This window comes from Pimephales promelas, chromosome 8 (assembly GCF_988280905.1).
Source record: "Pimephales promelas chromosome 8, fPimPro1.hap1.1, whole genome shotgun sequence".
Classification (NCBI taxonomy): domain Eukaryota; kingdom Metazoa; phylum Chordata; class Actinopteri; order Cypriniformes; family Leuciscidae; genus Pimephales; species Pimephales promelas.
The window spans coordinates 27954693-27980031 of record NC_142776.1 but is presented as its reverse complement, the minus strand read 5'-3'; the positions used below and the strand labels follow the sequence as shown (position 1 = coordinate 27980031).

The window sequence follows — 25339 nt, the reverse complement described above, 5'->3', positions numbered from 1 at the left end:
AAATGTGTTTCTAGTTCAAAACGACGGAGCAGATCGAATTATGCATGATGTTGATAATGACAATAATTCAAATATGTTAAAACACCTCATTATAATTAGAAATAAGGCAAAACCAATTATTTGAAAGAGTAAAATTTATTCCATTTCCCCATATTGTCCTCTGGACATTCACTCATTTATCTAATCATTTAAACACATTTCATAAATAGAGATCTGGTCATTTGTGAGGTGGACTGTACAGAATAAAACCTCAAAAGTGAATATTAGAAAAAAAGAAAGAAAGAAAGAAAGAAAGAAATGGGTCACACGTGGATTGTGGGTTACATATTTACAACATACAATAGAAGAGGGAAGAAAAGTAATTAAAGCATTAATGAGCATCTACTGACACAATGCAACTGCAAAGCAACCTGTTGAAATGGCTCGTCAACAGCACATATGGGATATTGTAAAGAGATTTATAAATATATTCAGATGGTTTGCAAGCATGAGTATACAACCTGACTTCTCTAACCAGACAGCAGTTTTCGGCCCCTGAAATAGATTAAGTGCATATGACCGATGGTAAAGAAATCTGCCAAAACAAAATCAGATACAATCAGTGTAGAATCTCTAAATGCAAACAATATCATGCTGTCTAAATCTGCTATGTAATCATTGTTGCTGTACACAAGGATATAATACAAATGAATCACAACAAATATGATGTGAATACTGGCAATCAGAAAAACACAGACCATTTTTATGTTGGAAGAGAACCTGAGACAAGTTGCGTATTGATGACAACATACAATTCCCTCAAATGCGTTAGGAGCTTGTCCATTTACCTTAAATAAAATTAACCTTAAATAACCCCAACCGGAAAGGAAAGAAAATAAAGCGATGTGTTGTAAATGGGCCATACGATGTTTACATAAGGCCCATGATATGGGAAATGACTCAGACATTCTTTAAAAAAATGGAGGAGAATAAAACACCCAAACCCACTCTCACTTGAAAATCATACAGTAATTGCTACACATCTACTAAAAAAAAAAAAAAGCTAAACACAATGCTTGGATTGTCTGTTTTCTTATGCTTGATATTCATGATGGCATCATGGAAATCCTTTGCAGGCCCTGATTAAAACATTCCACATTTGCAGTGTTTTTTTTAGTTTTGTTTTGTTCTTTGTCCTCATCTTTGATATCCTTGAAACGAGATAAGAGTACAATTATTATCTTATCTTACATGTACTGAAGCACTTTACATGATGATTGCAAAAAGTGGTGTATAATCATATCAACCCAAGGCGGATGGAAATCCTGTTCCAAAAGCATATCATAACATGATTATATTCAAACGTTGTCTAAATAAGATCATAACGGCAATGTTTAGAACAGCTAATGTTTACGTAGCAAGCTCTGAAACTGAAGACGTGATTTGACCTTGTTATATTGCATTTCCACAACAATATGATCTTCTTTTAATATTAATCACCTGCGCTCCGACAATAAAGATTTATTGGCATTAAACATTTGCAATTAGCATCTCTCAATCGTAATAACATACCAACATGTACAAATTAAAGACAGCTCCGAGTGCATCATGCGGAAGTCCCGTGGCTTCAAAAATTGCAAAGTATGTACAGAGATAGTCTTTAGAAAACTTATTTTGTGTGTATGTGAATGGGAATGTTTTTTTGTTGTTGTTTTTTTGGAGTGCATATACTTTATGAGGGGGATGAGACGGCCCGTTTTAGTGTAGGTAGCATTCCATCGGAACCCTTCGCAACATCACAAGGGTTCAAATATAGAAAAACCTTGGTTTATATGGCGTGGAAGTACGTCCCTTAAGTGCGTCAGAGCAAAGAAAAAAAAAAGATAATTTTCCACTTGGCAACATGAAAAAATTGGTGATGGGGCAAAAAAAAAAACCCCATTGAAGTCTGAGGCCTAATTCACATAATACAGCCAGTAGATCAAATTGAAAAGAGAGAAAGCAGCGGGAAATATTATCCGTGACCATCGATCGATGGCGTTCACGTCTGTGAGGTCAGGGATTTTGATTTTGAGCTGGGAAGAGCGTCTACGTAGCCGCGGTTTCTTCGACTGCGTGTTCCTTTCCATGCTGTGGCGGCCCTCGGGTCGCGCTGTGCTCTGTTTGCGATACTGGATCCCTGAGTTATCGAACACCATTGAAGTGGAGTTTCGGGCTTCGCTGACGCTGGTGGTGACCTCGTTCCCGGCCACCTCATTGTGGATCTCCAGGGTGGTCAGAAGGATATTTCCCTGGGAATCCACCTGCAAGCCGAGACAATCCGGGTTACCACGGTTTTCTTTCTCTATAAAGCCTACTATTTAGTATGACACTCAACAAAAACACATATGGAAATGATATACCGGTAGATAGGTTCAATAAACTTTTCCATTGAAAATTGATTTGATTTTTCAGTAACACTTTACAATGAGGTCTCATTTGTTAACTAGTAAGTGTAATGTATTAACATGTAACTAACAATGAGCAATATTTGTTACAGATTTTATTTGTTAATGTTAGTTAATAAAAATACCGTCGTGGTAAGACTTTAGTTGAAGGGGTGTGCATAAGACTGACATGACACCTTCATAACCATGACATTTATGAAGTGACTTTTGCTCATGACATTTTGAATGCAAATATGACATTGTTTAAGGTGTCTTTGTTATGACATCTTGACATAAACCATAACATCATAACCTGTCAGTGTCTTTGTCATGACAACTTGACATAAAATTGACGTTAAACGGTCATGTGGTTGGCTTTGACATTGGCTGTCACGAGGCCATTTTAACTGTGTCATGAATATTTTTTGTGACCTCAACTACAGTGGTACTAATTGAATTTGTCATTAAAAAGTTATAATGGTTTCATGACAGCCAATGTCAAAACCAACCAACATGACAGTTTAATGTAATATTAACCAATAAAGCTAGGTGGTTTCTTAAGTTTGATAATTAATCTGCTCTTTCATGTTTATGACAGGTTGTGTTGTCTTAGTAATGTCAAGTTGTCATGACAAAGACACTGACAGGTTATGATTTATTGGTTTATGTCAAGGTGTCATAAAGACATCTCAAACAATGTCATATTTGCATTAAACATGTCATAACTGGGCGAATGACACTTAATGACAGTTGTCACAAACATGCATAAAGCTTCCTTCATATTCATAACATGTGTCATGCCATGATTATGAAGGTTTCATGTTAGTCTTCAAGTAAAGTGTTACCAGTAGATAACTAATATTAACTAATAAAACCTTTATGTAAAAAGTTACCTACTTTTCTGACTATTATTTCATATTTCAGACTTTACAGGTTCCAAAAAAAAGTCTTTAAAAGGTGAAATTAAAAAGTAAATGCCCCAATAAAACCCCCTAAACTACTTAGACATGACCAAAAACAATATACTTTTTTTTTTTTTTGTAAGGGAAAAGGTTTTTTGAAAAGTGAGGATTTTGTGGTTAGGCATGTTAGACAAGCACAATGGAGGCGTTCACATGACATAAAGAATGAAAGAGCCTTCAATGCGAAGAGTCAAGGGTGCTTTGTTCTTCAAAACAGTTCTTTGCACACAAATGAAAGACAACTAGATGTCCGTTACATTATGTATCCACTTGGAATGCTCACAAGAAAATAATGATAATAATAATGGTATACTGCATATGTAAAGCACTGCCATAGACACACGACACAGACTGCTGAAGGGCTGTTTTCCAGTACAACATACAGAATTCAACAGAACAATCAATGGTACTACAAATCATGAACAAGCTAATGCATCATTGAAGAAACAATATGACGATGTGAGATGCTCTAAACAAGCCACACATTTCAAAAAGCAATATTCTGTATAAGGTTGTACAATTGCGATGCCAAATCATATTTAGGTTATAAATGGCAGATTTGTTAATGAGCTGAATCTGAACTAGTGTAAATAAGAACAAGTTGGGCAAGTTGTTAACCTTACAAAAAACCTTACATAAGGCGTGATACTTTAATGTAACCTAGGTGACATATGGGATTTTGGCGTTTTTCCCCCACTCTGGCCTTCCATCCACACTAAGACGGCATTTTTGTCCTGGCAAAACTGAGCTTTTTGAAAACGCTTTCCTAAGTGGATAAATTTGAAAATATCATTTTGTGTAATAGTGTGGACTGTGAAAACGGAAGTATTTGTAAACAATGATGCATGTTTAGTCATGTGATGCATTTTGAACCAATAGTTGTATGTTTATACCTCTATTGTGCCTGGTGCTATTGACTTTTACACTGTTGATAAAGATATGTTTCTTTGTTCACTCTTCATATCACAGTCCTGCAAAGATTATGCAATTGCTGTCCTGTGACAAAACATGAGAGCAGTTGCGTTTTAGACTAAATATATAATGGGGAGTGTCTGGATGCATCAGTGAATGGTGAGATATTTTGCTAAATAAAATGATCCTGCCAGAAGAATAGCATGTCTGTTCCATTTGTATAATCTCGGTGAGCTTTTATAAGGTTTAACACATGCGCCTCAAGGTGAATTTAGCGTTTTCCGACGTTTCAGTGTGGCTAAGAAAAAACGTTAGTGTGGACGGAGAGCGTTTTGAAACAAAAACGCCGTTTTCAAATGTATACGGATTAATATAGATGTAGCCTAAAAGCAATATATTTGTCACATTCCTATTTTTATCAACACAAAAGTGTTTATTAAATGGCGCATACACAGACCGCATGTGGAAACAGCAAAAGGAAATAAACACACAAATTTACATCCACAATACACACTAGCTGATTTCAAAAATAGAAAACAACACTGTAAACACCAAAAAAACCCTAAATCTCGAACATGTAACAAAAGTGTTTGAGTGAAATGAGTCCTTACAAGTCATGAGTGAAAAAAAATCTAACTTTTTTTTCCTCTAGTTAATTAATTAAAATAACAGCATGAAACGAGAAGAGGAAAAAAAACTCCCATTGCTAAATGACAGAGGTAATTGCTATTTTGCTGAACAACAAGCTCAGGTTATTTCTCAAGAGGAGGTCCCTCCATGATATATTGTTTATTTACTGCAACCTCTGAGTCTCTGCAGTAATAAATAATTCAGAAATACATTCTTGCAAAAATACCATTACAGCTCACTTCATAATCTTGATCAGTGTTCGTGATGGGGCAAATGAGAGAGCAGCAACATAGGTCGAGTACGGTATATAGTTGTGTTATGAGATGGTGTGTACTGAACCAGAATGTCTAACTGAATGAAGGACATGACAAGTAGATTTCATGGTAATCTGGCTGACATTTCAATTTAGAAATCACACCATTACATATGGAGAAAGATAAATGCAAGATGGCACAAAAGAACAGTGGTTCTCAACTAGTTTTGATTCAAAACAGATTTATTGGACATCAAGTCCAAAATATTTTTACAAAATTGAATGTCTCTACAATCAAGTATAACATGAACTGAATAAGCAACATTTAAAATAAAATAATGTAAAAATGTATATGACAATAGTAAAAAAATATGTGTTATTTCTTGAATTTTGATGGTTTCATGCTCTACACTAAAAAGAAATCTATCTAATCTGGTCATCTTCTACCAAGTGACTAATATAATAGAGTCTGATTGAACACTCAGCCTTGAACATTAATAATAAAACATATGGGAAGCATTTATTCCTCCCCTTTAAAAGTTAATATAAACCTATTTTTTCGTTGCTTTGAAACAGACCGACGACCCACCAGTTGAGAAACACTATTTTGCACTAAATGAGAGGGAAACTGTAGCTATGAGGATTTCAGGACGAAGCTTACAAACGTTGACAAAACAGCCAGCAATACACACACTCACCCCTCGTGAGTGACGGTTGCCTTGTACCTGATTGGACTGTTTAACAGATGATGGCTTGCAGTTGCCTCCCTCTTGAACAGACTGGTCAGAAAAGCACAAACAAGAGTTTGTCCTCCATCTGAGGTTCAGCACAAATGCTTTAACCTCAAAAAATCTCAACTTGAGACTGGAATTTGTCTTTTGATTCAAAGAAAAAATGACACGTATTTCAGGACATTGCTGTTGTTGCGTAACTGTTCACACGCAAATGTCAGTGGCCATATTTCTGACACAATATTCCACAATTAAACATTTGCAGGAGGAATACTGACATTTTTTTTCAGGACTGGGAATGACCTAAATAAATAAAGTAAATAAACTGAAAGAAAGTGCAGCATTTTCCAGATGTCAAAGTAGGAAAAGCACTGTACAACTCAAAGAAGTCTAAAACTTTATTACAGTTACTTATGAAACAGGAAAAAAAAAACTAGAATGTGATGTTTCATGTCTTTGTATCGTTTCCCCCAGGACTACCATACCACAACCTTTTATTTTAAAAAAGAGAAAGAAAATCTAACACTAATTCTGTAGCACACAAAGCAGTCATTCTTCACACTGGCATCGTGACAGTTAAAAAGGACTTACCTTGTTGCCGTCATACTTGCTGCGGTCGTTATTGGCTTTCTCAGCTTTCTCGGCCAGTTTCTTCTGCATCTGAGGTCCTCGTCCGAAGAAAATATAGTTGACGAAAGCATATTCCAGCAGAGCCAAGAAGACAAAGACGAAGCAGCCCATCAGATACATGTCTATGGCTTTAACATATGGGATCTTCGGAAGTGTTTCTCTCAGATGGGTGTTGATGGTGGTCATGGTCAGCACAGTGGTAATACCTGTATGGGAAATATTTATATTTAAACGTTATTTTAACCCTTTCCCAACCATAGATGAGTTTTTTTTAACTACCTTTACTTAACATTTTCTTATATTGAAATTGTTTATTTATTGTTGTACTTGCCAGCTGCAGAAAAAAGAAACAAGCGATAGAACATTGCACATGTAAGTGAATCAACATTAAAGAATTAAATGTTGAACCCACAAAGAGGTATATGACTGTAAAAGCTTTGGGGGTGTTGCTGGACTCGATCTACTGTGGGTCTGGATCATCGTTCTGAATGCGATCCAGATAGTCTTTGACAAAAATGAGATTTTCTCAGGTTTTTGTGCAAAATGAAACTTACCCACATTCAAGTGTGGATAAAAAAAAAGAACGCATGAAGCTAAAATAAAATGGTTTCTTTTCCTTTTATTTTTGTTTAAAAGCACAGGCTCTGTTCTTTCTTTTCTTATATGTGACCCTGGATCACAAAAGCAGTCTTAAGTTGTACGGGTATATTTGTGGCAATAGCCAACAAAACACTGTATGGGTTAAAATTATCGATTTTTCTTTTATGCCAAAAATCATTAGGATATTAAGTAAAGATCATGATCCATGAAGATATTTTGCACCTTTCCTACCTAAAATATATCACAATTTTTTTTTTTTTTTTGTGAGTGAATGCAGCAAAATCGCCAACAAAAATGGAAACATTTAAAGGCGATTTTCTTAATATTTAGATTTTTTTGCACCCTCAGATTCACGATTTCAAATAGTTGTATCTCGGCCAAATATTTTCCTATCCTAACAAACCATAAATCAATGGAAAGCTTATTTATTCAGCTTTCGGGTAAATCTCTATTTTAAAAAATGGACACATAAGAGTGAAAGTGTTACTCTTAAAAAGAGTGAAATAGTTTTTGTTACAGAAAAAAAGAACATAATATGACATGGGGGTTAGTAAATAATAACCGAATTTTCATTTTCGGGCGAACTATCCCTTTAAACAGTCACAATGTATGGTATAGGAAGCAAACGTTAAGGTTTACACAGACAGTATGTCTTAGTACAACCAAGTGTAAGCAATTTGAAAGTACATGCTGATGGAAGGCAGAACACACTGACTGAAATTTCAGGGAAGGATGAAAGCGCTCTCAGTTGACACTTCTGTTCCAACGCCCACCATGAATCTGGACTCTGAGAATGGGTGCTACAGATTGAGTGCTGTCACAATGTTTAAAATGCCAGATCCGAGCCCTGCTTAGTAAACAGAATTACACAACCACAACACTGTCAAATCTAGCATTGAATAATCCACTTATGATGGCAGTAGCCTGGTTACCTTCATAATTGATTGCAATACTAAATAAAATGCTGTTTTATCCCATAACTGACTCTGAACCTTTAATTGCCACTACAAAGCCACAACAGTGCACCCTTTTGTATATTATACATTATGTGAGTTCTGACCTAATTAGCTGGTTAGATAGGATTCATTTGTTCAGAGGCCAGAACTGAGAAATCGAGAATAACATACAAGGTATTAAACAGCATGACTGATCAACTTGGCCACAGCTGAAGAGACCAGCACTGTTGTTGTTTTTCTTCCCTTTAGTGTCTTCCTCCCTTTCTCCAAGCTTTCCCACATGCTATTCATATTTAACAGAATGTCTTATTATATTATATAAATAGAAATTTTTATTGATTCTATGCTGTGATACTCTATTCTGTTTATTCTGTCAATCCTGAGTCAGTATCACTGCCAGTTCAAAGAGGAGCGATACTCCAACTGCTCAAACACCCGCTCAAATATGTACAAACAATCACACACACACACACACGTAGAAGATAACTAATATATACTGTTCAAACTCCTACTCTATAAAATATCTCCATTATTTTTCAAAACACCAGCAATCTGCTATTATTCAGAGTTCTCTCAAGTGATGTCTTCCATGTGTGGTGAAGTTTGGGAAATGATGGTTGTAGATAAGAGAACACAATAATAAACTGGCATGAAAAAGGATGTAGTTATACAATGTTTGTGGAGACACTAAAAACAGCAGAAAATGTGTATAGACAATTGGCAGATATAAAGTCAGAATTGCGTGACAAAGTCGCAATAACGTGTTGCGCAATTGTGAGTTTATATCACGCAATTCTGACTTTAGTTCTTTAGCTTCCATAGTACACAATTTAACTTGAAAGTGCAGAATATTTGGCAGTGTAGATTTGAAAATCAAAAATCGTTATTGTTGAATCACGGATGCTACATCAGTCACTTTGCCAAGAGATCTCTATTATTTATTTATCTATTATCTCTATTATGAATTATTTAATGTACATGTATCAGACAGAGAGAAACAGGCATAGAAGAATAAGGCTACAGGTGAGGAGGTCTTCATTCCAGATTTCTCTGTTCCCCATTTCTCTATTCCCTCACACCATCATGGAGCTGTAAATGGTTTCTCTATGTTCTCATGCCTTTATGTTTCTCCTCCCTCACCCTGTCATACCTTTATGTTTCTCCTCCCTCACCCCCTCATACCTTTAGGTTTCTCCTTCCTCTCACACCCTCATGCCTTTATGTTTCTCATCCCTCACCCCGTCATGCCTTTATGTTTCTCCTTCCTCTCACACCCTCATGCCTTTATGTTTCTCCTCCCTCACCTCCTCACGCCTTTATGTTTCTCTGAGTTGGTACAGTAAGAATTGAGCTTATATTCACCACTCTGGGACTTACAAGTTCCTTGTAAGGTAGAAAAACATGTTACTTATGTTTAAAAATGGAACGTATACCTCATGCGTACACATAGTACAATCCACATTCCCTCTGTGTATACATTAGTGGTACATTTGCCTCAGTTGAAACATTCCTTTCCTTGTAAAGAACATGCCAACTGGAGTACCATCATTAGTGGAACATCTCTGCTCAGTGAACGTTGCATTGCACACATACGCAAAATATATAACTATCCCAGCTCTCTGCTCAGCACTCATGTGCCAACATACTCTGAAAATACATTATGGAAATGAATAAAGAAAAAATAATACTAAAAAATAACATTAAACAGTAAATGTTTGTTCTTCAGTACATCTTCATATATTTTGAATTTTTATTTTTCCACTAACCTGACAAACTTTGTCAAAACCGGTGATTATTTTCTTGTCAAAAGCAATTTTATCAATCTATTAACTTTTATACATGACTTTCCAGGCAGACTGCTAAAAATCCCAGTAGGCTTGCACCCCCACAACTTGTGTGAAGTCAGCCAATCAGATTAGAACTTGCCAGATTGAGAAAGTGCTCTCCAGTTTTTTGAGCAATATGTATCAGTCAGATGGTCAGCGAACAGACTGTGGGCGGTCTGAGGACGTGCCGTCTGAAAGTGAGTCTAGTTGCGACATACTGTATCTTGATGTAACTTATCACTGCTTTCAAGGAGATTTTTTCCTTATGAATAGCCTTGATGTAGAAACAACAACAACAACAACAAAAATCACTGTATGTGTGCAAACAACGTCAAAGACATTTTTGAGGATAAAAGGAGAAAACACGATGGGAGTGGAACGACGATGAGAGTGACAGAATTAAAACATTTTTAGATGAACTATCCCTTTAACACTTGTGGGGATTTTTTCAGCCTCTGCTCTGCATATTTGGTAGTTTTACCTTTCTGCACATAGACATAAATCTGCTTTACGAACATCGTCTCTCGGTTATCGCTGCCACTCAAATCAGTATGTTTGTTGCTGACTCTGCTGTAGCTGTGCTGGGACTAAAGTGTGAATATGCCTGACTGGAGCAAGAAATGGAACTGTCAATATTTCTGTTTCCCTGCAAAGAACCAACCTCTTCCACAACAAACACAGCAAGACTTCATCATAGATGAGATCATTTTTTAAACAAACTGCCAAATCCTGTCCCAAATCACATAGCAAAACTACTTTAAGATCTCTCCACAGAGAAAGTGATGAGAGTCCACCCAGACTATGACAAGCCAGATCTTAGCTTAGATCTCCAGCACAAAAGTTATACACTGTTACTTTGGGGTTTTCCTCTAATTAAAGTGTAATTAGTGCAGGACAGGGGGCCTAGTCTTCGTCACATTCACAATCCCCAAGGAACGCCTTTACCTCGTTAACAAGAAAAGGGTCTTGTCGACTGACTGCAAAGCAGCCACGTCCTAGTTTCTACCCTGAGCAGCATCACATTAACATTTAAAGTTACATTTAGCACAATTCCAGGAATCACAATCCAGGCACTTTGCGACCATGACTTTGACTGGCCAGAACATCTCAGACAGTGTATTTTAAAAGAATTGACATGCTTTTCTTATTTTCTCCTGTCTCTTGACTATTTAAATTGCTTTAATAATTTAGTGTTCACCCTAATGCTGCAGTGAACAAGTTTTCCACTGAATATAGTGATTTCTGTTCAGCATTATGAGGTGACCATTCTTTTCATGGATTTTGACAGACATTATGCATATTCTAGCAGTCTTCCCCAACCTATTTCGTTTTATGCATCCCCACAGCCCCATCAGTAAGTCTCAAGAAGACCCTCATCGACCAAAAGAAGAAAAAAAGGAATTGGTAAATTTTTCATTGCAGTGGATATCAATAGGCCTATAGCATCATTAGTCGAGTTTGAACTACATTTGTCTGATGGCTTTATATAGGCTACATACTGTACATACATTCATCTAAACAATTTATACTTGTTTTGCTTCATTGGTTTTTAAAATTAGTTCATGTGTTAATGTATATACATTTTTTTAAGAAGTCTCATACTCTAAAGGCTTCATTTTTTAAACAGTAAAAACAATTATATTGTGACATATTACAATTTAAAATAATGTTTTTCTATTGTTTTCCTAAGCAGAATTTTCAGCAGTCATTATGCTAGTGTTTAGTGTCATATTTTGAGGATTCTTTGATGAATTTTGTTTTATTGTAAATATCTTTTTCGTTGCTGAATTAAAACAAATTTTACAGACCCAGAAAAGAATCAATGAATAATCAAGCAAATAAAGTATAATACATACATTTTTATTTTATTATTATTTATTATTTTATTCTAATAAAATAATTTTACATTCTACCTACTGCTGAAGAACTGGTACTGATTGGTTGGGAATAGCTGCTCTGTATTAAATGACCGGTCTGTCATAAATTCATAAGCTGACAGAATTAAGTGTACAGAGCACCAACAATTTGCCTGGGAAAATGTGAGCTGTCATAGAACTGGACAAGTTCAACTAAAATTAGCATGTCTAGTCTTTCAGACCTTTTATTCACAAGCTTTATTACTAGAGTTGAATATTAGAACGTAGAATACAATTTAACAACCATAGAGATCAAAGAAAATGGTTGGCACTTCACTCCTACTGTGTGTTCACTGTAAAGAGTCCCCAGAGTGAGAGAGGACATGTGTGGGCAGATGGATGCCTGTCCTAGCTTACATAAACTCAAAAGCAGCATTCTGGTGCAAAGAAGAGAGGGCTGCACATGGAGCACATTGCATTGATTTGTGCATGACCAGGTCACAGCAAGGGAGGATCAAACTCAGCTCAGTACAGAGAGTTCAGCGCAGAGGAGTTACCTAACCAGAACAAACATACCTTCACACAGACCTGTCTGCAGTGAATAGTGTGGGATGTCGTTCTTTTGAGTTAGACTTTTGAAAGTGAAACGCACAACATCGGCAAACACTCAAGATCTATATCAGAGTTCTTTCAAACACTTTGGCCAAATGCGTTTAGTCAAAGTTCCTTTAAAGAAATAGTTCACCCAAAAACGAAAACTTTATGTACATATCTTTTTATGTACCAAACCAGTACATTATGGCTTCTGTTCAACAAAAGGTGAATTTTTGAAGAACAAAATGGCCACTCTTTTCAATAAAATGAAAGTAAAGATGATGAATATCCAAAATGACAAAAATATCATGTGGCTAAATTGACTTCTATATTATGTTCGTGTTAAATCTTGACACCAGTTCTGGCATTCACAAGTGTTTTAATTCGAGTTTAGGTAAGAATTAGCAACACATAAATTATCCCAATCTGTAAAATGGTTTGTTTAAGAATCTGACGTCCCCACATAAATCTATAGTATGGGTTTCAGATTAGATCTGGTATGATATTTTTATGCCTTTGGGTTCTTTTTAATTCTATTCATTGTAAATGATCCATTCTTTGAAACTGCATTGTGTTCCATCCATGCATAAAAAGGTCAAATAGGCTTAGAATGACATGAGGTGAGTAAATGATGATAGAACTTTCAACTATTCCTTTAAGGCAAGCCAGTAAACTTTTTTAACAAGGAAAAGGAAGTATAGGACATGATGATTATATCAAATGGGAATTGAATGAATCATAAAAAGCATGCCAGAATGGAGTCAGACTCAATGCAAAGGTATTAGAAATGTAACTCATAAAGTGCTTTAGTCATTACCCTATCTTGAGATCTTACAATAATCTCCCCAGAAAAGATCTACACTCCTGTTCACGTCAGCAAAACAATCGGAAGACATCATTGAAACATCATCCACATCATTCAATATGTTTGCTTCTTGCATCATTTGATAACTTCCTTTCTGAAATGAAGGGAAGTCCTTAAGTGTGCTGCAGTAATGCAGTGCGAGATATAAGGCCGGGGCCGGCCGTATGTGGATGCAGAGAGTGGAGGGAGTCAGAGAGGGAGTGGGAAGTGGCGAGACAGAGGCATTTAAGCCAGAGATTCATCTGTGCTACAGCATGCATCGGGATTGAAATGGAAGTTAAATGTAATTGTTTTCTAGCTACATTGATCCCTTTGTTTTCATTTGGCTGCCTGGCTGTGGGAGGACAGCAGAAAAAGACAAAGAAAAGAAAGAGAGAGAGAGAGAGAGAGAGAGAGAGAGAGAGAGAGAGAGAGGGGGGGGGAGGGGGGGTGGGGGTCCTTATAATGATGCTTAGAGGCAGGTGAGATGGGTGGTATATGTGGGGGGACCCAGGAGACTCTTCCCTCCCAGTGTAAAGTGTTCTCATTTCTCCGCTTAACATGGTTAATGAGGACAATTTCCCTAAAGAAGGCCCATATCCAACATATCACATCCATCTCAAAGAGCTGCACCTGGGTGCATGAACAAACACACTCTCACGCACATTAAACATGTAATTACAAAGATATTGTACTGCACTCTGTGATCTATCTCTGTGATTTAAAATGGTACAGATGATAATTTGCTACATAAAAGACTCTACAGTAGAAGCTTTTGTAAATCTGAGCTCATTCGCCCTAGTCTGGTAGTATGTAGGCTGGAGGCAGTGAGACTGAAATTTGGTTTATAAGGTGCTCACAGTAGCTCTGTTTCACAACCAAGTGAGCTGCCTTGCTGTCTTCTGGGCAGCATCCTGACTGAAATGGAACAAGCTGCTTAAAGTAGTTCAGCTAGCTTGTGGTAAAACGTGGTAAGCAATACTACAAGCAAATAATAAAAAGTAATCAACTGCACTGTAAAAAAAAAATCCGTTAAATTTACAGGAAAACTCCGGCAGCTGTAGTTACCAGCGTTTTCCTGTTAAAAGTACGGTAGCAACATTTTAGGTTTAACAGACTTTGACCGTATTTAATTTTACAGCAATAAACCGTATTTCATTATTTGATATAATGTTAATTTACTGACATTTTAAAGTATTAATGAGAGTCAAATGATCAATCAAAGCTCATCATTATCAGCTCTTCCACAAGAGAGTTCATGCTTCTATATAGAAGCTGCACAGTCTCATTCACACAAACATTAAACACCATCATGGTAACATGTTGAAATTTTAAAAATGAAATTTAATTTAATGAAAGATTTAATTTAACAACGTTAAATGTAACATAAAACCCTAATGAACATAACTGATAAAAAAAAAAACTAAGAAAATTATGAATAAACAGTTAAAATACATTAAATGTGAAGTGTCACACAGGGAATTGTGGGAAAGTCAATTTACATTTTTTCACTGTAAATTATACAATGACTTCTTTTTCACTTCCAAAAACTGTAAATTTAACAGTATTTTACAGTAAAACTACATTAAATTTACCATTATATATATCACAGTTATTTACCGTATATAGTAAGGAAACTTTCTGTTAACCAATTAACAGTTTTTCACTGTAGCATTTTTACAGTCTTTTACTGTTAAAATCACGATCATTTTTTACAGTGTACATGAAAGCTATTTTAATAAAAATTACACATAGTACAGAGATACATATGATATTATTAAATTATACTATAAATACTGTTCAAAAGTTTTGGTGTGATTTTTTAAAATATTATTACAATTTAAATTAGTTTCTATAGTTGAAAATGAAATTTATTCCTGTGATGGAAATGTTGAATTTTGCATTAATCCAGTCTTCAGTGCCACATGATCCTTCTAAAATCATTCTAATATGCTGATTTGGTAATCAAGGAATATTTTAAAATATTATTATTAATGTTGAAAACAGTCGTGCTGCTCAATATTTTTGTGGAAACGTGATTCTTTTTTTTTTCAGGATTCTTTGATGAATAGCAACAGCAATTTTTATGACAATGTAAAAGTCTTAACTGCGGCTTTTGGTCAGTTTAATCAATCAATCAATCAATCAATCAATCAATCAATCAATCAATCAATCTATCTATCTATCTATCTATCTATCTATCTATCTATCTATCTATCTATCTATCTATCTATCTATCTATCTATCTATCCATCTATCTATCTATCTATCTATCTATCTATCTATCTATCTATAGTCACATAAAGCACACAGGAGACCAATGTGATACTCTAGCAAGTATAAAACGTACATGGCACAGATATTTACATAAATGTAAACAGTAAATTCAGTAAAAAAGATTCCTTGACATTTGGACAAAATGTCGCAATGGGAGAATGCTTATGAGATGCTTATGAAAAGACTGTTTATGCTGGGTTTTGAAACAACTTTTGTGTCCTGTGAATCACTGCAGCTGGTTAGATTCTGTAGCTTTTCGGGCAAACTGTGTCACTCCTCATTCTGGAATAACAACATCAGAGCGAAGACACACACTGAGAACTGTCTCTCTCCGTGAGCAGTCGCTGTAGTGTGTCGAAGCAATGGGTTTGTGGCTACCTGGGTCTACCCTGTTCCTTGTTAAATGATGCATGCACCCCTACAATATCTGTCTGTGTATGTTCCTGTGTCTGAGCTAGTGTATATGTGTGTGCCAGTGTTTGTCTGTCTGGAGGCAAGATCCAAGAAAAAGTAAACCAAAGGGAGGGTGAGGACTCTGAGGAGACCTGGAGTGTGTATAGAAAAAGTTACAATTCAAAGAGAATTCTGAATGTTGGTGTTCTAGTTATTGGAACATCCAACAATGTGCTGTTAAATAAAGCATGCACTTCCAGAGTGGAAACGACAGAGGACATCCATCCTGTCAGATGCGTAGAGGACATGCTAATGAATAAATAGCATACCTAATGCCACTCTGGCTGCTGAGGCATCATAGTTGATCCAGAAGGAGACCCAGGACAGGATGGTGATCAGGATTGAGGGCATGTAGGTCTGCAGGATGAAGTAGCCGATGTTTCTTTTTAGCTTGAAACTCAAAGATAGTCGAGGATAGGCACCTGTTTAAGAAATGAGAAAGATGGTTTAAGAGAACGAAAAAGAAAGAGAAAAAAGTAAACAGGGAGTCACAAGAGTGAGAGAAGATGGATATTTATTTCAAAGAGCTTTGGAGCAATTCTTTACATTTTACATCAGTAGCATTGGGAGCATGGGTAGCTTTGTTGCTATGGCAACAAGCAAGCGTGGACAAAAAACAAAAAGCGTGATTTGTTGCAGCTTAGCCTTGAGCACAAACACCACAGTGTGAGAGGAGACAAAAAAGAGAATGAAATAGTGAGTAAATATTAATGTTAAAGGCCCTCATGAAATCAAAACTGGACGATTACGGCTTGTAGTCCAAGTCTGTTAGTTCTGAAGCCTTCTACAATTGAAAATAGAGAATGTACTGCGCCCTACTACAGAATAATATCCTGTCCAAACTTCTCGCTTCAAATACAAATAAGTCAGTACATATTTTATTTAAAAGCAATATTAGAGGCAATATTCACCCCACGGAATTGAATTAGTTTAAGGGCATACTTGGTTTAACTACTTATATCATCTGTCCAGCACGTTCATATTCAACTCTATTCATAATTCAAATAATCCAAAAAATATCATATCAATATATAAACACGTAAACTATCTTTTACGCTTACAGATGAAATTAAAATCAACAAATAGAAAATAAAAACTTCATACAAAGGCAACTTTGCCCTCATATTTAAAATTTTAGGAGTATTTTTGTAATATTCAGTGGCATTTTCGTTCCAAGCCCCAAGACAGGCCAGGAAAATTTGCTTGTCAAGATGTTCACTTCAGGTGCGGTCACATTTACAGTTGTTTAGTGAATGTTTGTGAACAAAATCCAGTAATTTCAATAGAAATCCACAATACGGAGAACTTTCCCCACGCAGTTTGCAATGGGAACCTCACAGATTGCTGCTGCTTGGCTTAAAAGTAACTTCTGTGTGAGGTGTGCCTTAATACTTAAAGCATGTCATCTTATGATACTGACATGATGCAAAATTAAGCAAGAGTGATCTGAACCATGCATCTCTGCGTAGTTATTTATAGAGATGAAAATGCAAATAACAAGCATTCAGCCTAGATACACATGCACACCCAAACATGCATACAACCTATGAATAAATCGCACATCCTACACACATATACCACAACCTACAGATGCACATTATGCAACCTGTACTCACATTACAGTCTATAAAAATAAGTAACCTACGTGATGAACTACCTACACACATCAGACTGATTGCTTGTGTGATCTGTGTGGAAAGGTTTTGTTTGTACATAAGATATGTACAAACATCAGCATCTATAGAACATTCCTCTCATCTTCTATTGGTCAGAGATACAGATAGTCCAGCCCCTAAACTCACACTGTTGGTTAATGTTAATGGTACTGTGTTAAGATGGGTATGTTAAAGGGTTAGTTTCGAGGATTTTAATCCAAATCTTTTGAAAAGACACGATCGCTTTAAATTACGCTTTTTAGGCTTTTATACACGATTATATATGCTCAAGCATGCTTGTTTTACGCATGAGGTTAACTTTTGCGTCACTCCAGCATTTTTGAGCTTCAACAAGAACCAAGAAAGTTTGTTCTTGTGCATCAAGTAAGTAAAGTTAAGCTTCTGTTTACCATACTTGAGTGCTCTATGTACATTTGCTGATCAATGTTTATAAATTAAATCTGTTCATATAAAGTGATCATGCTCTTTAGAAGACTTGAAATAAACCTCTCAATTCATACGGATTTATTTTACAATCTCTTTATGTACGTTTTGATCCGTGAAGGGCAAGGCTTGACATTAACACCCGCCAACCCGCGGTGGATTTCAGCAGTGGCGTGTAACACAGTCACTCCTACTAGCCACTTTGCCTATAGCCACTTTGGCCAATATATACATTTTTTTTTAAGTGTAATCTTTAAAGAAACCCATCTGAAATAATAAAGTAAGTGGAATTTATAGTGTTGTCAAAATAGCATTTTTTCGATACATATTGACACTGAAATTTCTATAAATACTCATTTTCCACAGATTAGAAGCACATAGATGCACAGATACCAGTAGCAATAACTCTCTGGCAGCAATTTGACACACAAACCCGCCTCCCCTCACTCACTCATGCTCTCGTTGAATATTGTTGGTGTTACAGGGCTTGAATTTTGCCGTGGAATTGTGCGTATTGCACATCATTTTACATCATTTCCCCCCCATGGTATCGATGTCAAAATTGTGGCCAGTGAAAACGCTAATTGGCTAGTAACTTTGGAAATTCATTAGCAACAGTGGCTGGTGAGGAAGAAAGTTAATGTCAAGTCTCGGTCAAGTGTTTTGGAAGAAAAGACTTTATATTCAGGGACCGAGATCTTTCAGATTTCATTAAAAATATCTTCATTTGTGTGTTGTAGACGCACGAAAGTCTTATGAGTTTGGAATGACATGAGATGACAGAAATCTCGTTTCTGCGTGAACTATCCCTTTAAGGTCAAGGTTTGGCTGGTTAACCAGGGTCAGTTAGCCTCTACTATATACAATTTTGACCCAACATGTGTTTCCCTCTTAGAAAAAGCTCATCATGTCATCAGCAATATAGTCAATCCTCTTCAATCGCAACTTCATGATTCCCATAATCCTTTTCACTATGTGCAGAAGATAGCCAGTCTCATTAATTCAGGGTGGGGAATTATCATTACAACGCTGCCTCTGTGAACGCCTCAGTTTTAGAAGAGAATAATTTATGCAATGGGTCTTCTACCTCATGAATACGTGATGGTTTGTATAAAGTGGCTGTTTTTCCATCTCTGACTCCATCTCTCACTTTCTCCCCCCTTCCATCTCTGCTCTTTTCTTTAGAAGCTTGAGGAAATAGAGTGGTAATTGCTCCTTCATTATTACTGGTCTGTTCTATCATGAGGAATAAATATATTTGATGCACAGGCCCCAATTAGGCAGCTTTTCAAATAAGTGGTAGATGGGAATGTCAATCTCATGAGGGTGCGGGCAGAAAACAAAAACCAGAGAAAACTTAAAAAAAGAAAAAAAATGATTTGTAGTGTTCACCATTTTTCTGTGCTGTAAATCAACTTGATAAAAATCTTGATCAGAGTTAAAAAAAATAAATCCTGAACACTGTTATTCTACACTAATGGTATGTTTTATACAGGTAGACTTCAGACTTTTGGTAGAAATCTCCCATATCTCAGATCTAAGCTTTACACTTTCTCACTTGTGTAATTACATGACTTGCAAATTACACTCGTAAAACAACACATTTCACTATTTCAGTATTTAATCAATTATACTGTTATTGACTACGTAGCAAGAACTATAACAAATGATTCGGGTACCCTACCCTGATGCTAACAATTTTGAGTAAGACAGGTTTCATTAATAATAAAAAATAAGAGCTAGACTCATAGCCACATTTTGCAGCTGTCTGCCAGGATGCATAGGCGTAGATACATTGAGTTCACTTCTTGTATTGGGGTTATGCTCTAGACATGTTTTGTAATATTTTAAGCACAAGATAATCAACTTATTGTATTAATATAAAGGTGAAGTTTACAAAAAAAAAAAATGACTCATGACCTCAAGGTTGTAAACATAGGGTCATGCAAGCGGACAATAGTCAACTTCAAAAACGATGAAAAAAGCTTGACATTAAGACTAAAAGTGAAGTCTCGTGCAAAGAGATTTAAATGGCTTTTATACAAAGGAGTTTTAGTCTTAGGCTCAATCCCAATTCACCCCTTGGCCCTTAAAACAAAGTTACAAGGGTCAAGGGGTTGAAATATTCCCCTACGAAATGGAACAGCCCTTCATGAACCCGATACGTCATCAGTCGTCGGCGATGGCTCTGCCGTTACAGAGTTTTTACAGGATTTCTCCATGACAACGACTGACAATCAGCGCAGCTGCTCTTAACTTTGAGGAAACATGCTGATCATAACATTCCTTCCTTGAAATCTATGTCTTTTCTGATTCGGAAAGGCAATTTATTGTACAATTTCTTAAGTTAAATGACTATAGTATTATTAGAAGAGTAAATAAAGTGCATGGTGGTATCATCTGCCACTAAATTTAAATGTCTAACCGTTTGCGAAGCCATATCGCTGGTTATTCGCGATGCATTATGTGAACTATTTAGCCCTACCCCTCAATCTCAACAAGAATCGGGACACCATACCCCTGGACGTGAACGTGCAAAATGGAGGGGTAGGGGCAAGGGGTGAAATGGGAAGTCTTACTGTTTATAATTTTAACCTGTTTTGCAACTTTACCTGTGGAAAAGACAACATTTCTAGACACAAGTTTGTAGTCCACGATGGAGAACTGTGGGAGCTCGATACGTGCCACACCAGTAACTGCGTTTTCTCCTCCCTTCCAGTAAAACTCGATGTCATCTGTTGTGTATCCATCTACAGGAAAAATATAAATCAAATTTGTCAAGGAGTAAAACATAAATTACTGGACCAAAGTATATCAGATCACATATCATGTTTTAGTGATCTGAGCTTAAAATGTTGTTATATTTTTATCGCTTTAAGTGAATGTTGGTCCCTTTCCTTTATCTCAATAATCACAGCATCTCTGTCTAAATTATGTTGAATACCAATGCTTGTTCTTTTTAAAAAAAACTACATTTCCCTCATTTACAATTGTAAGGATGCAGTCCCTGGAAATAGCGTTTCTTTTCCATAATTGGTATGTGTAACATATGCTGAAGAAAAAAAAGGCAGCACAAGTGCATTGTTAGCATAATCATGAGTATGAGCATGTGTTTTGTGTAGGGAGCTGTCAGGGGGTCAGACGTCCCACTGTGACACAGACCGTTCCATTTTATACCATTGCTGTGTTTGTGATGAGCACCATAATGAGCAAGGTGGTTTTATTCAGTTAACTGATTAACAAGGTAAGCTAAAACTTCATTTTGCATTCAGTTTAAAATAATTAGTCATATAATCATACAAAAAAGGTTTGATTATAAGCTACACTATTCAGTAAGGAAGCATTCAATTGATCAAGTGACAGTCAAAAATTTATAATGTCACAAAAAAATATATTTTAAATAAATGCTGTTCTTTTGAACTTCTTTCTATTCACCAGTTTTCACCAAATTGTCAACATTGATAAGAAAGGTTTCTTGAGCAGCAAATCATCATATTAGAATGATTTTTGAATGATCATGTGACACTGAAGACTGGAGTAAAGATGCTTAGCTTTGCCATCACAGAATAAATTACATGTTAAAATATATTACAAAAAGAAAACCGTTTTTAACTTGTAATAATATTTCACAATAGTACTGTTTTACTGTATTTCCGATCAAATAAATGTTGTATTTCTGTATACTGTATTTCCGATCAAAGTATGGTATAAAGAAATCTAATCAAAACCTGAAAAGAAGTTCAATTGTAAAAGGGTAAACATTTATAATTATAATTTTAGGCACTACAGTTGAAAAATACGACATTATATAAATGTAAATTCTATTTTATTTGTAAAAATGACTATGCTTGCTCGCCAGTGAGAAAAACACTAAACTACTGTAAAAAATATTTTCATGATTTGTAATCAGAACATTTTTTCTTTTGTCAAATCAACTTAAATAATTTATATAGTTCAGATAACATAATATTTTGAGTTTCTGATGGCTAACTCAATCTTCTTCATTGTATTAACTCACTCTTCCCATTTCAATGAACATAAAATTTTAAGGCAACCGGGTTACTTCATTTTTTAAGTTAAACCAACAATATTTTTTTACAGTGTGACTAATATAAACCAGCTAGGAACAGCATGGTAATGTCTGCTGGTCTTTGCAGCAGGGTGTGTGTAAATGAGTGAAAATAGAGAACACTTACAACTCTCTATCTCCAGAGTGCAGTTCTGTTCATCTAATGGATACCTTCTCAGATCCATCATGCAAGCGGCAGTGGTGGTGATTCTAGAAACACAGAAACACACACATACAGGTTACAGGAAAATTGAAGCCACAATTCTATACATTCATGTGTTTACAGCTCTTCTACAGTATTATATAGTGGGTTCCACACTTGCTCAACAACACTGCAAAACTTTTGTGTATCCAGTATCTGTGTAAACAGGACGAGCAAGATGGAACAAATTAAAATATGGCTCCTCCTGCCCTTCAAAAAGGCCTTTGAACCAAATATAGAATGGAGCATGCATATGCATCAGTGGACAAGAACAAATAGTGCAGACTTGAATATGTGAAAATGCGAATTTTTTTGTCCCATTAAAGTGACTACTGATTAGTGGTACTTCAAGTTGCCAAGCAAGCTCAAATACCCATATTTCATCTAATAAAATATCCCATTCATCATGTCACTTTGCTACAAGTGTGAGCTTAGAGTCAAATGTGATGATACATGTTCTTTATAAATCAATAATATCCATGAACATTTTAAGTGAGGTTTGGTTTCTCATCCAGGTAACAATACAGTCCAGGTATCGATTTAACTTCCTGGTAACAATTGAAATAAGCAATGAGCATATCATAAGAGGAAGATCATGTTCAATCCTTCTATTCTTATCTGGATAAATGCAGGGTCTAACCAAGGTCTTCTCTGGCAGGGAGGTTTCATTTCTATTATAAAATTTTTGTATGGCGAAATCATCAGTAATTCAGCGATTTCAACAGGAATTCATACGACTGGGCATTTTGTTGAGGGGATGGCAGATTTCGCTTCAAGCATTGACCAACAGAATGGTTTGGTTTATTCATTACTACACTATTGACAAGAGACAGTAGACGTGTTGTCTGCAAAACTGTGTCAAAGTGTAGCAACTTCACCTCAAACCGTGTTTTATGCATCGCTACACTGTTAATGGACAACAGAATTTTTTAACTTTCGATTGACAAATTGATTATTTGTTTTTATCCCTCTAGTAAAATATTCCAACAACATAATAAAGCAGTCGCTTCACTTTTTTTTTTTTAAATATGAGCATATAACATTGCTTTAGATTGGGTTGTTACTATGTTTCAGAGGCCCTTCCTTCCTAGAGGAGGTAAATTAAAGAGGAAACTCAATGTCTTCATTCCATCGTCAGAGTCGTTTTAATGAGAGCACACTAAAATGCCTTACCATAAATATGCAAGCTCTTCTTTCTTTAATGACGCCCAGCTCAGGCAAACAAATAAAAGCCCTCCATCCACACTATTGCTTCGTCAAACTACAAAATGTGCATTATATAGCCAGGGAACTTCCTAGATGAACTGTAAAATGATGTTCAATGGATTGCTGATGTTACATTTGAGCGCAAGGAGATAAATCACAAAAGGACGGAAATGGTTCAATAAACTTTATAAGCAAGAACCATTCATTAGCATATGGCTGCATTAGTCCACAGGATCTCATTTGGAACAAAACGAAAAGCTAAATTAGGCTACGGTAACTGGCTCATAGTGCACTCCAGCTGGTACAGAGGAGGAAAGAGCAATGCAGCTCATCAGACTCTGATAACACTGAAGAGTTTTAACAAGATAAAGGCACACATTAGCACTTAGGCAAATTAGTTGACAAATACACTGGCCAAAAAAGGGCAAGCTCTCATGATCTGTTTGTTTGCTGAAGATACATACTTTCATACCCTTCCCTCGTTAGTTAAAATGTCAAATACAAACAAACGTGAAAAGTATTTTGTGAAAAACATTTTGAATGGACATTTTGGATTAAAAAAAGTTCATTTAACTGTATTTTTTACAAAAAATAAAAAGTACTTTTTAAGCATTGTATTGTTATTTAAGATGGTTGTATATTTGCCATACTGATAATTAAAAACAAAATGGAAATTTACAGCCAAGACAAACAATACTGAAAATAACAATTTCGCTCATTTTCACATGCAGTCTCAATGTGAAAGGTTACCCCAATAATCAAAACTAGCAAGTAATACCCTCCCAATATTTATACCATGGTTAATGGAAACATATAGAATCAAGCAATTAATTAATTATATACATCTCACATTCGGAGCTTTTTTAAGTGCCAAGTTCCCGTACAACTTAAATGGACCAATTATCTGCACAACATGACTAAAGCCCAATTATATTATTTTGCATGAGTGGCGTGAGAATCACCATATATTGAGTGTATATACATTACAGCTGATTATAAAATGTGCAACCCATTATAATTCAATTGAGAATTTCCCACTTTAAAACACTATGAAGAAAGTCAAACATGATCTAAAACAGCCACATAAATTATGAAAAGAGAAGAAAACATTATATCGCACCAACATGAATTAGAAAGCTTAAACTAATTATGATTGATCAGGTTTTATTGTATTTGTTGTGGTAAATTTTGTCAGAATCAAGAGCTTTAAAGTCTGGACCTTCTTGAATTATTATCAGTTTGTTCTAATGATGACTGAATGATATTAGGAAAAACCTGGCCTTCAGATATTCTAAGAGATGACATGACATCCTGTTTGAGGGCCTGGTTATGTGATCATTTAGTTCTCACCTTAATCCATAAAGAACTGTGCCATCTGGGTGCAAGCGGATCATGCGGTTCTTCACCGTGACGCCATGGACAAAAGACTTCTTGTCATTTAGGAAATACGTGTCAGGAACCCAGAGTTGGTCAGCTACCCGGTTGTCTAGAGTAAGATTGAGAGGGATCCCAGAATATGCTAGCCGCTTGTCCCTCCAATACTGCTGGAAATACATGGTCAATGTGTAGTCCTGTAGAAAAATCAAAGAGAAACCATTAGACCACGGTTCATTTTATTAAACAAAATGATTATAAAAACGCATCCACAGCATTTAGCCAAATTAACCATAATATTTACACTGCAATTTGTATAGAAACAATAGAGCAAATAAAAAAATCATTAACAATTGTGTTAACAAACCTAATGCAATATGCTAATAAGAAGATAGTAGCTCAAAATATATAAAACAACATATGTCAAATATTGCCTCTCTGTGTCTTCCATTTATTTTCA

General features: G+C 35.8%; 1 protein-coding gene across 7 annotated transcripts in view; it reads right to left on the bottom strand.

Moving 5' to 3' along the window:
* Positions 1–116: 116 nt before the first annotated feature.
* Positions 117–25339, bottom strand: part of gabrb3 (gamma-aminobutyric acid type A receptor subunit beta3) — a 184381-nt gene continuing 159158 nt past the window's right edge. For 5 of the 7 annotated variants that reach the window (XM_089134258.1, XM_039689716.2, XM_089134257.1 and 2 more), the window contains 7 exons: positions 24856–25076; positions 22225–22307; positions 20641–20778; positions 16199–16351; positions 6485–6729; positions 5861–5941; positions 117–2282 (listed from right to left, as the gene is read on the bottom strand). In XM_089134258.1, coding sequence (XP_088990384.1) covers positions 1935–2282; positions 5861–5941; positions 6485–6729; positions 16199–16351; positions 20641–20778; positions 22225–22307; positions 24856–25076 — 1269 coding nt within the window. In that variant the 3' untranslated portion in view covers positions 117–1934. The remainder of the gene's footprint in view (positions 2283–5860; positions 5942–6484; positions 6730–16198; positions 16352–20640; positions 20779–22224; positions 22308–24855; positions 25077–25339) is intronic. The other 2 variants (XM_039689713.2, XM_039689717.2) reach the window with 2 other exon arrangements.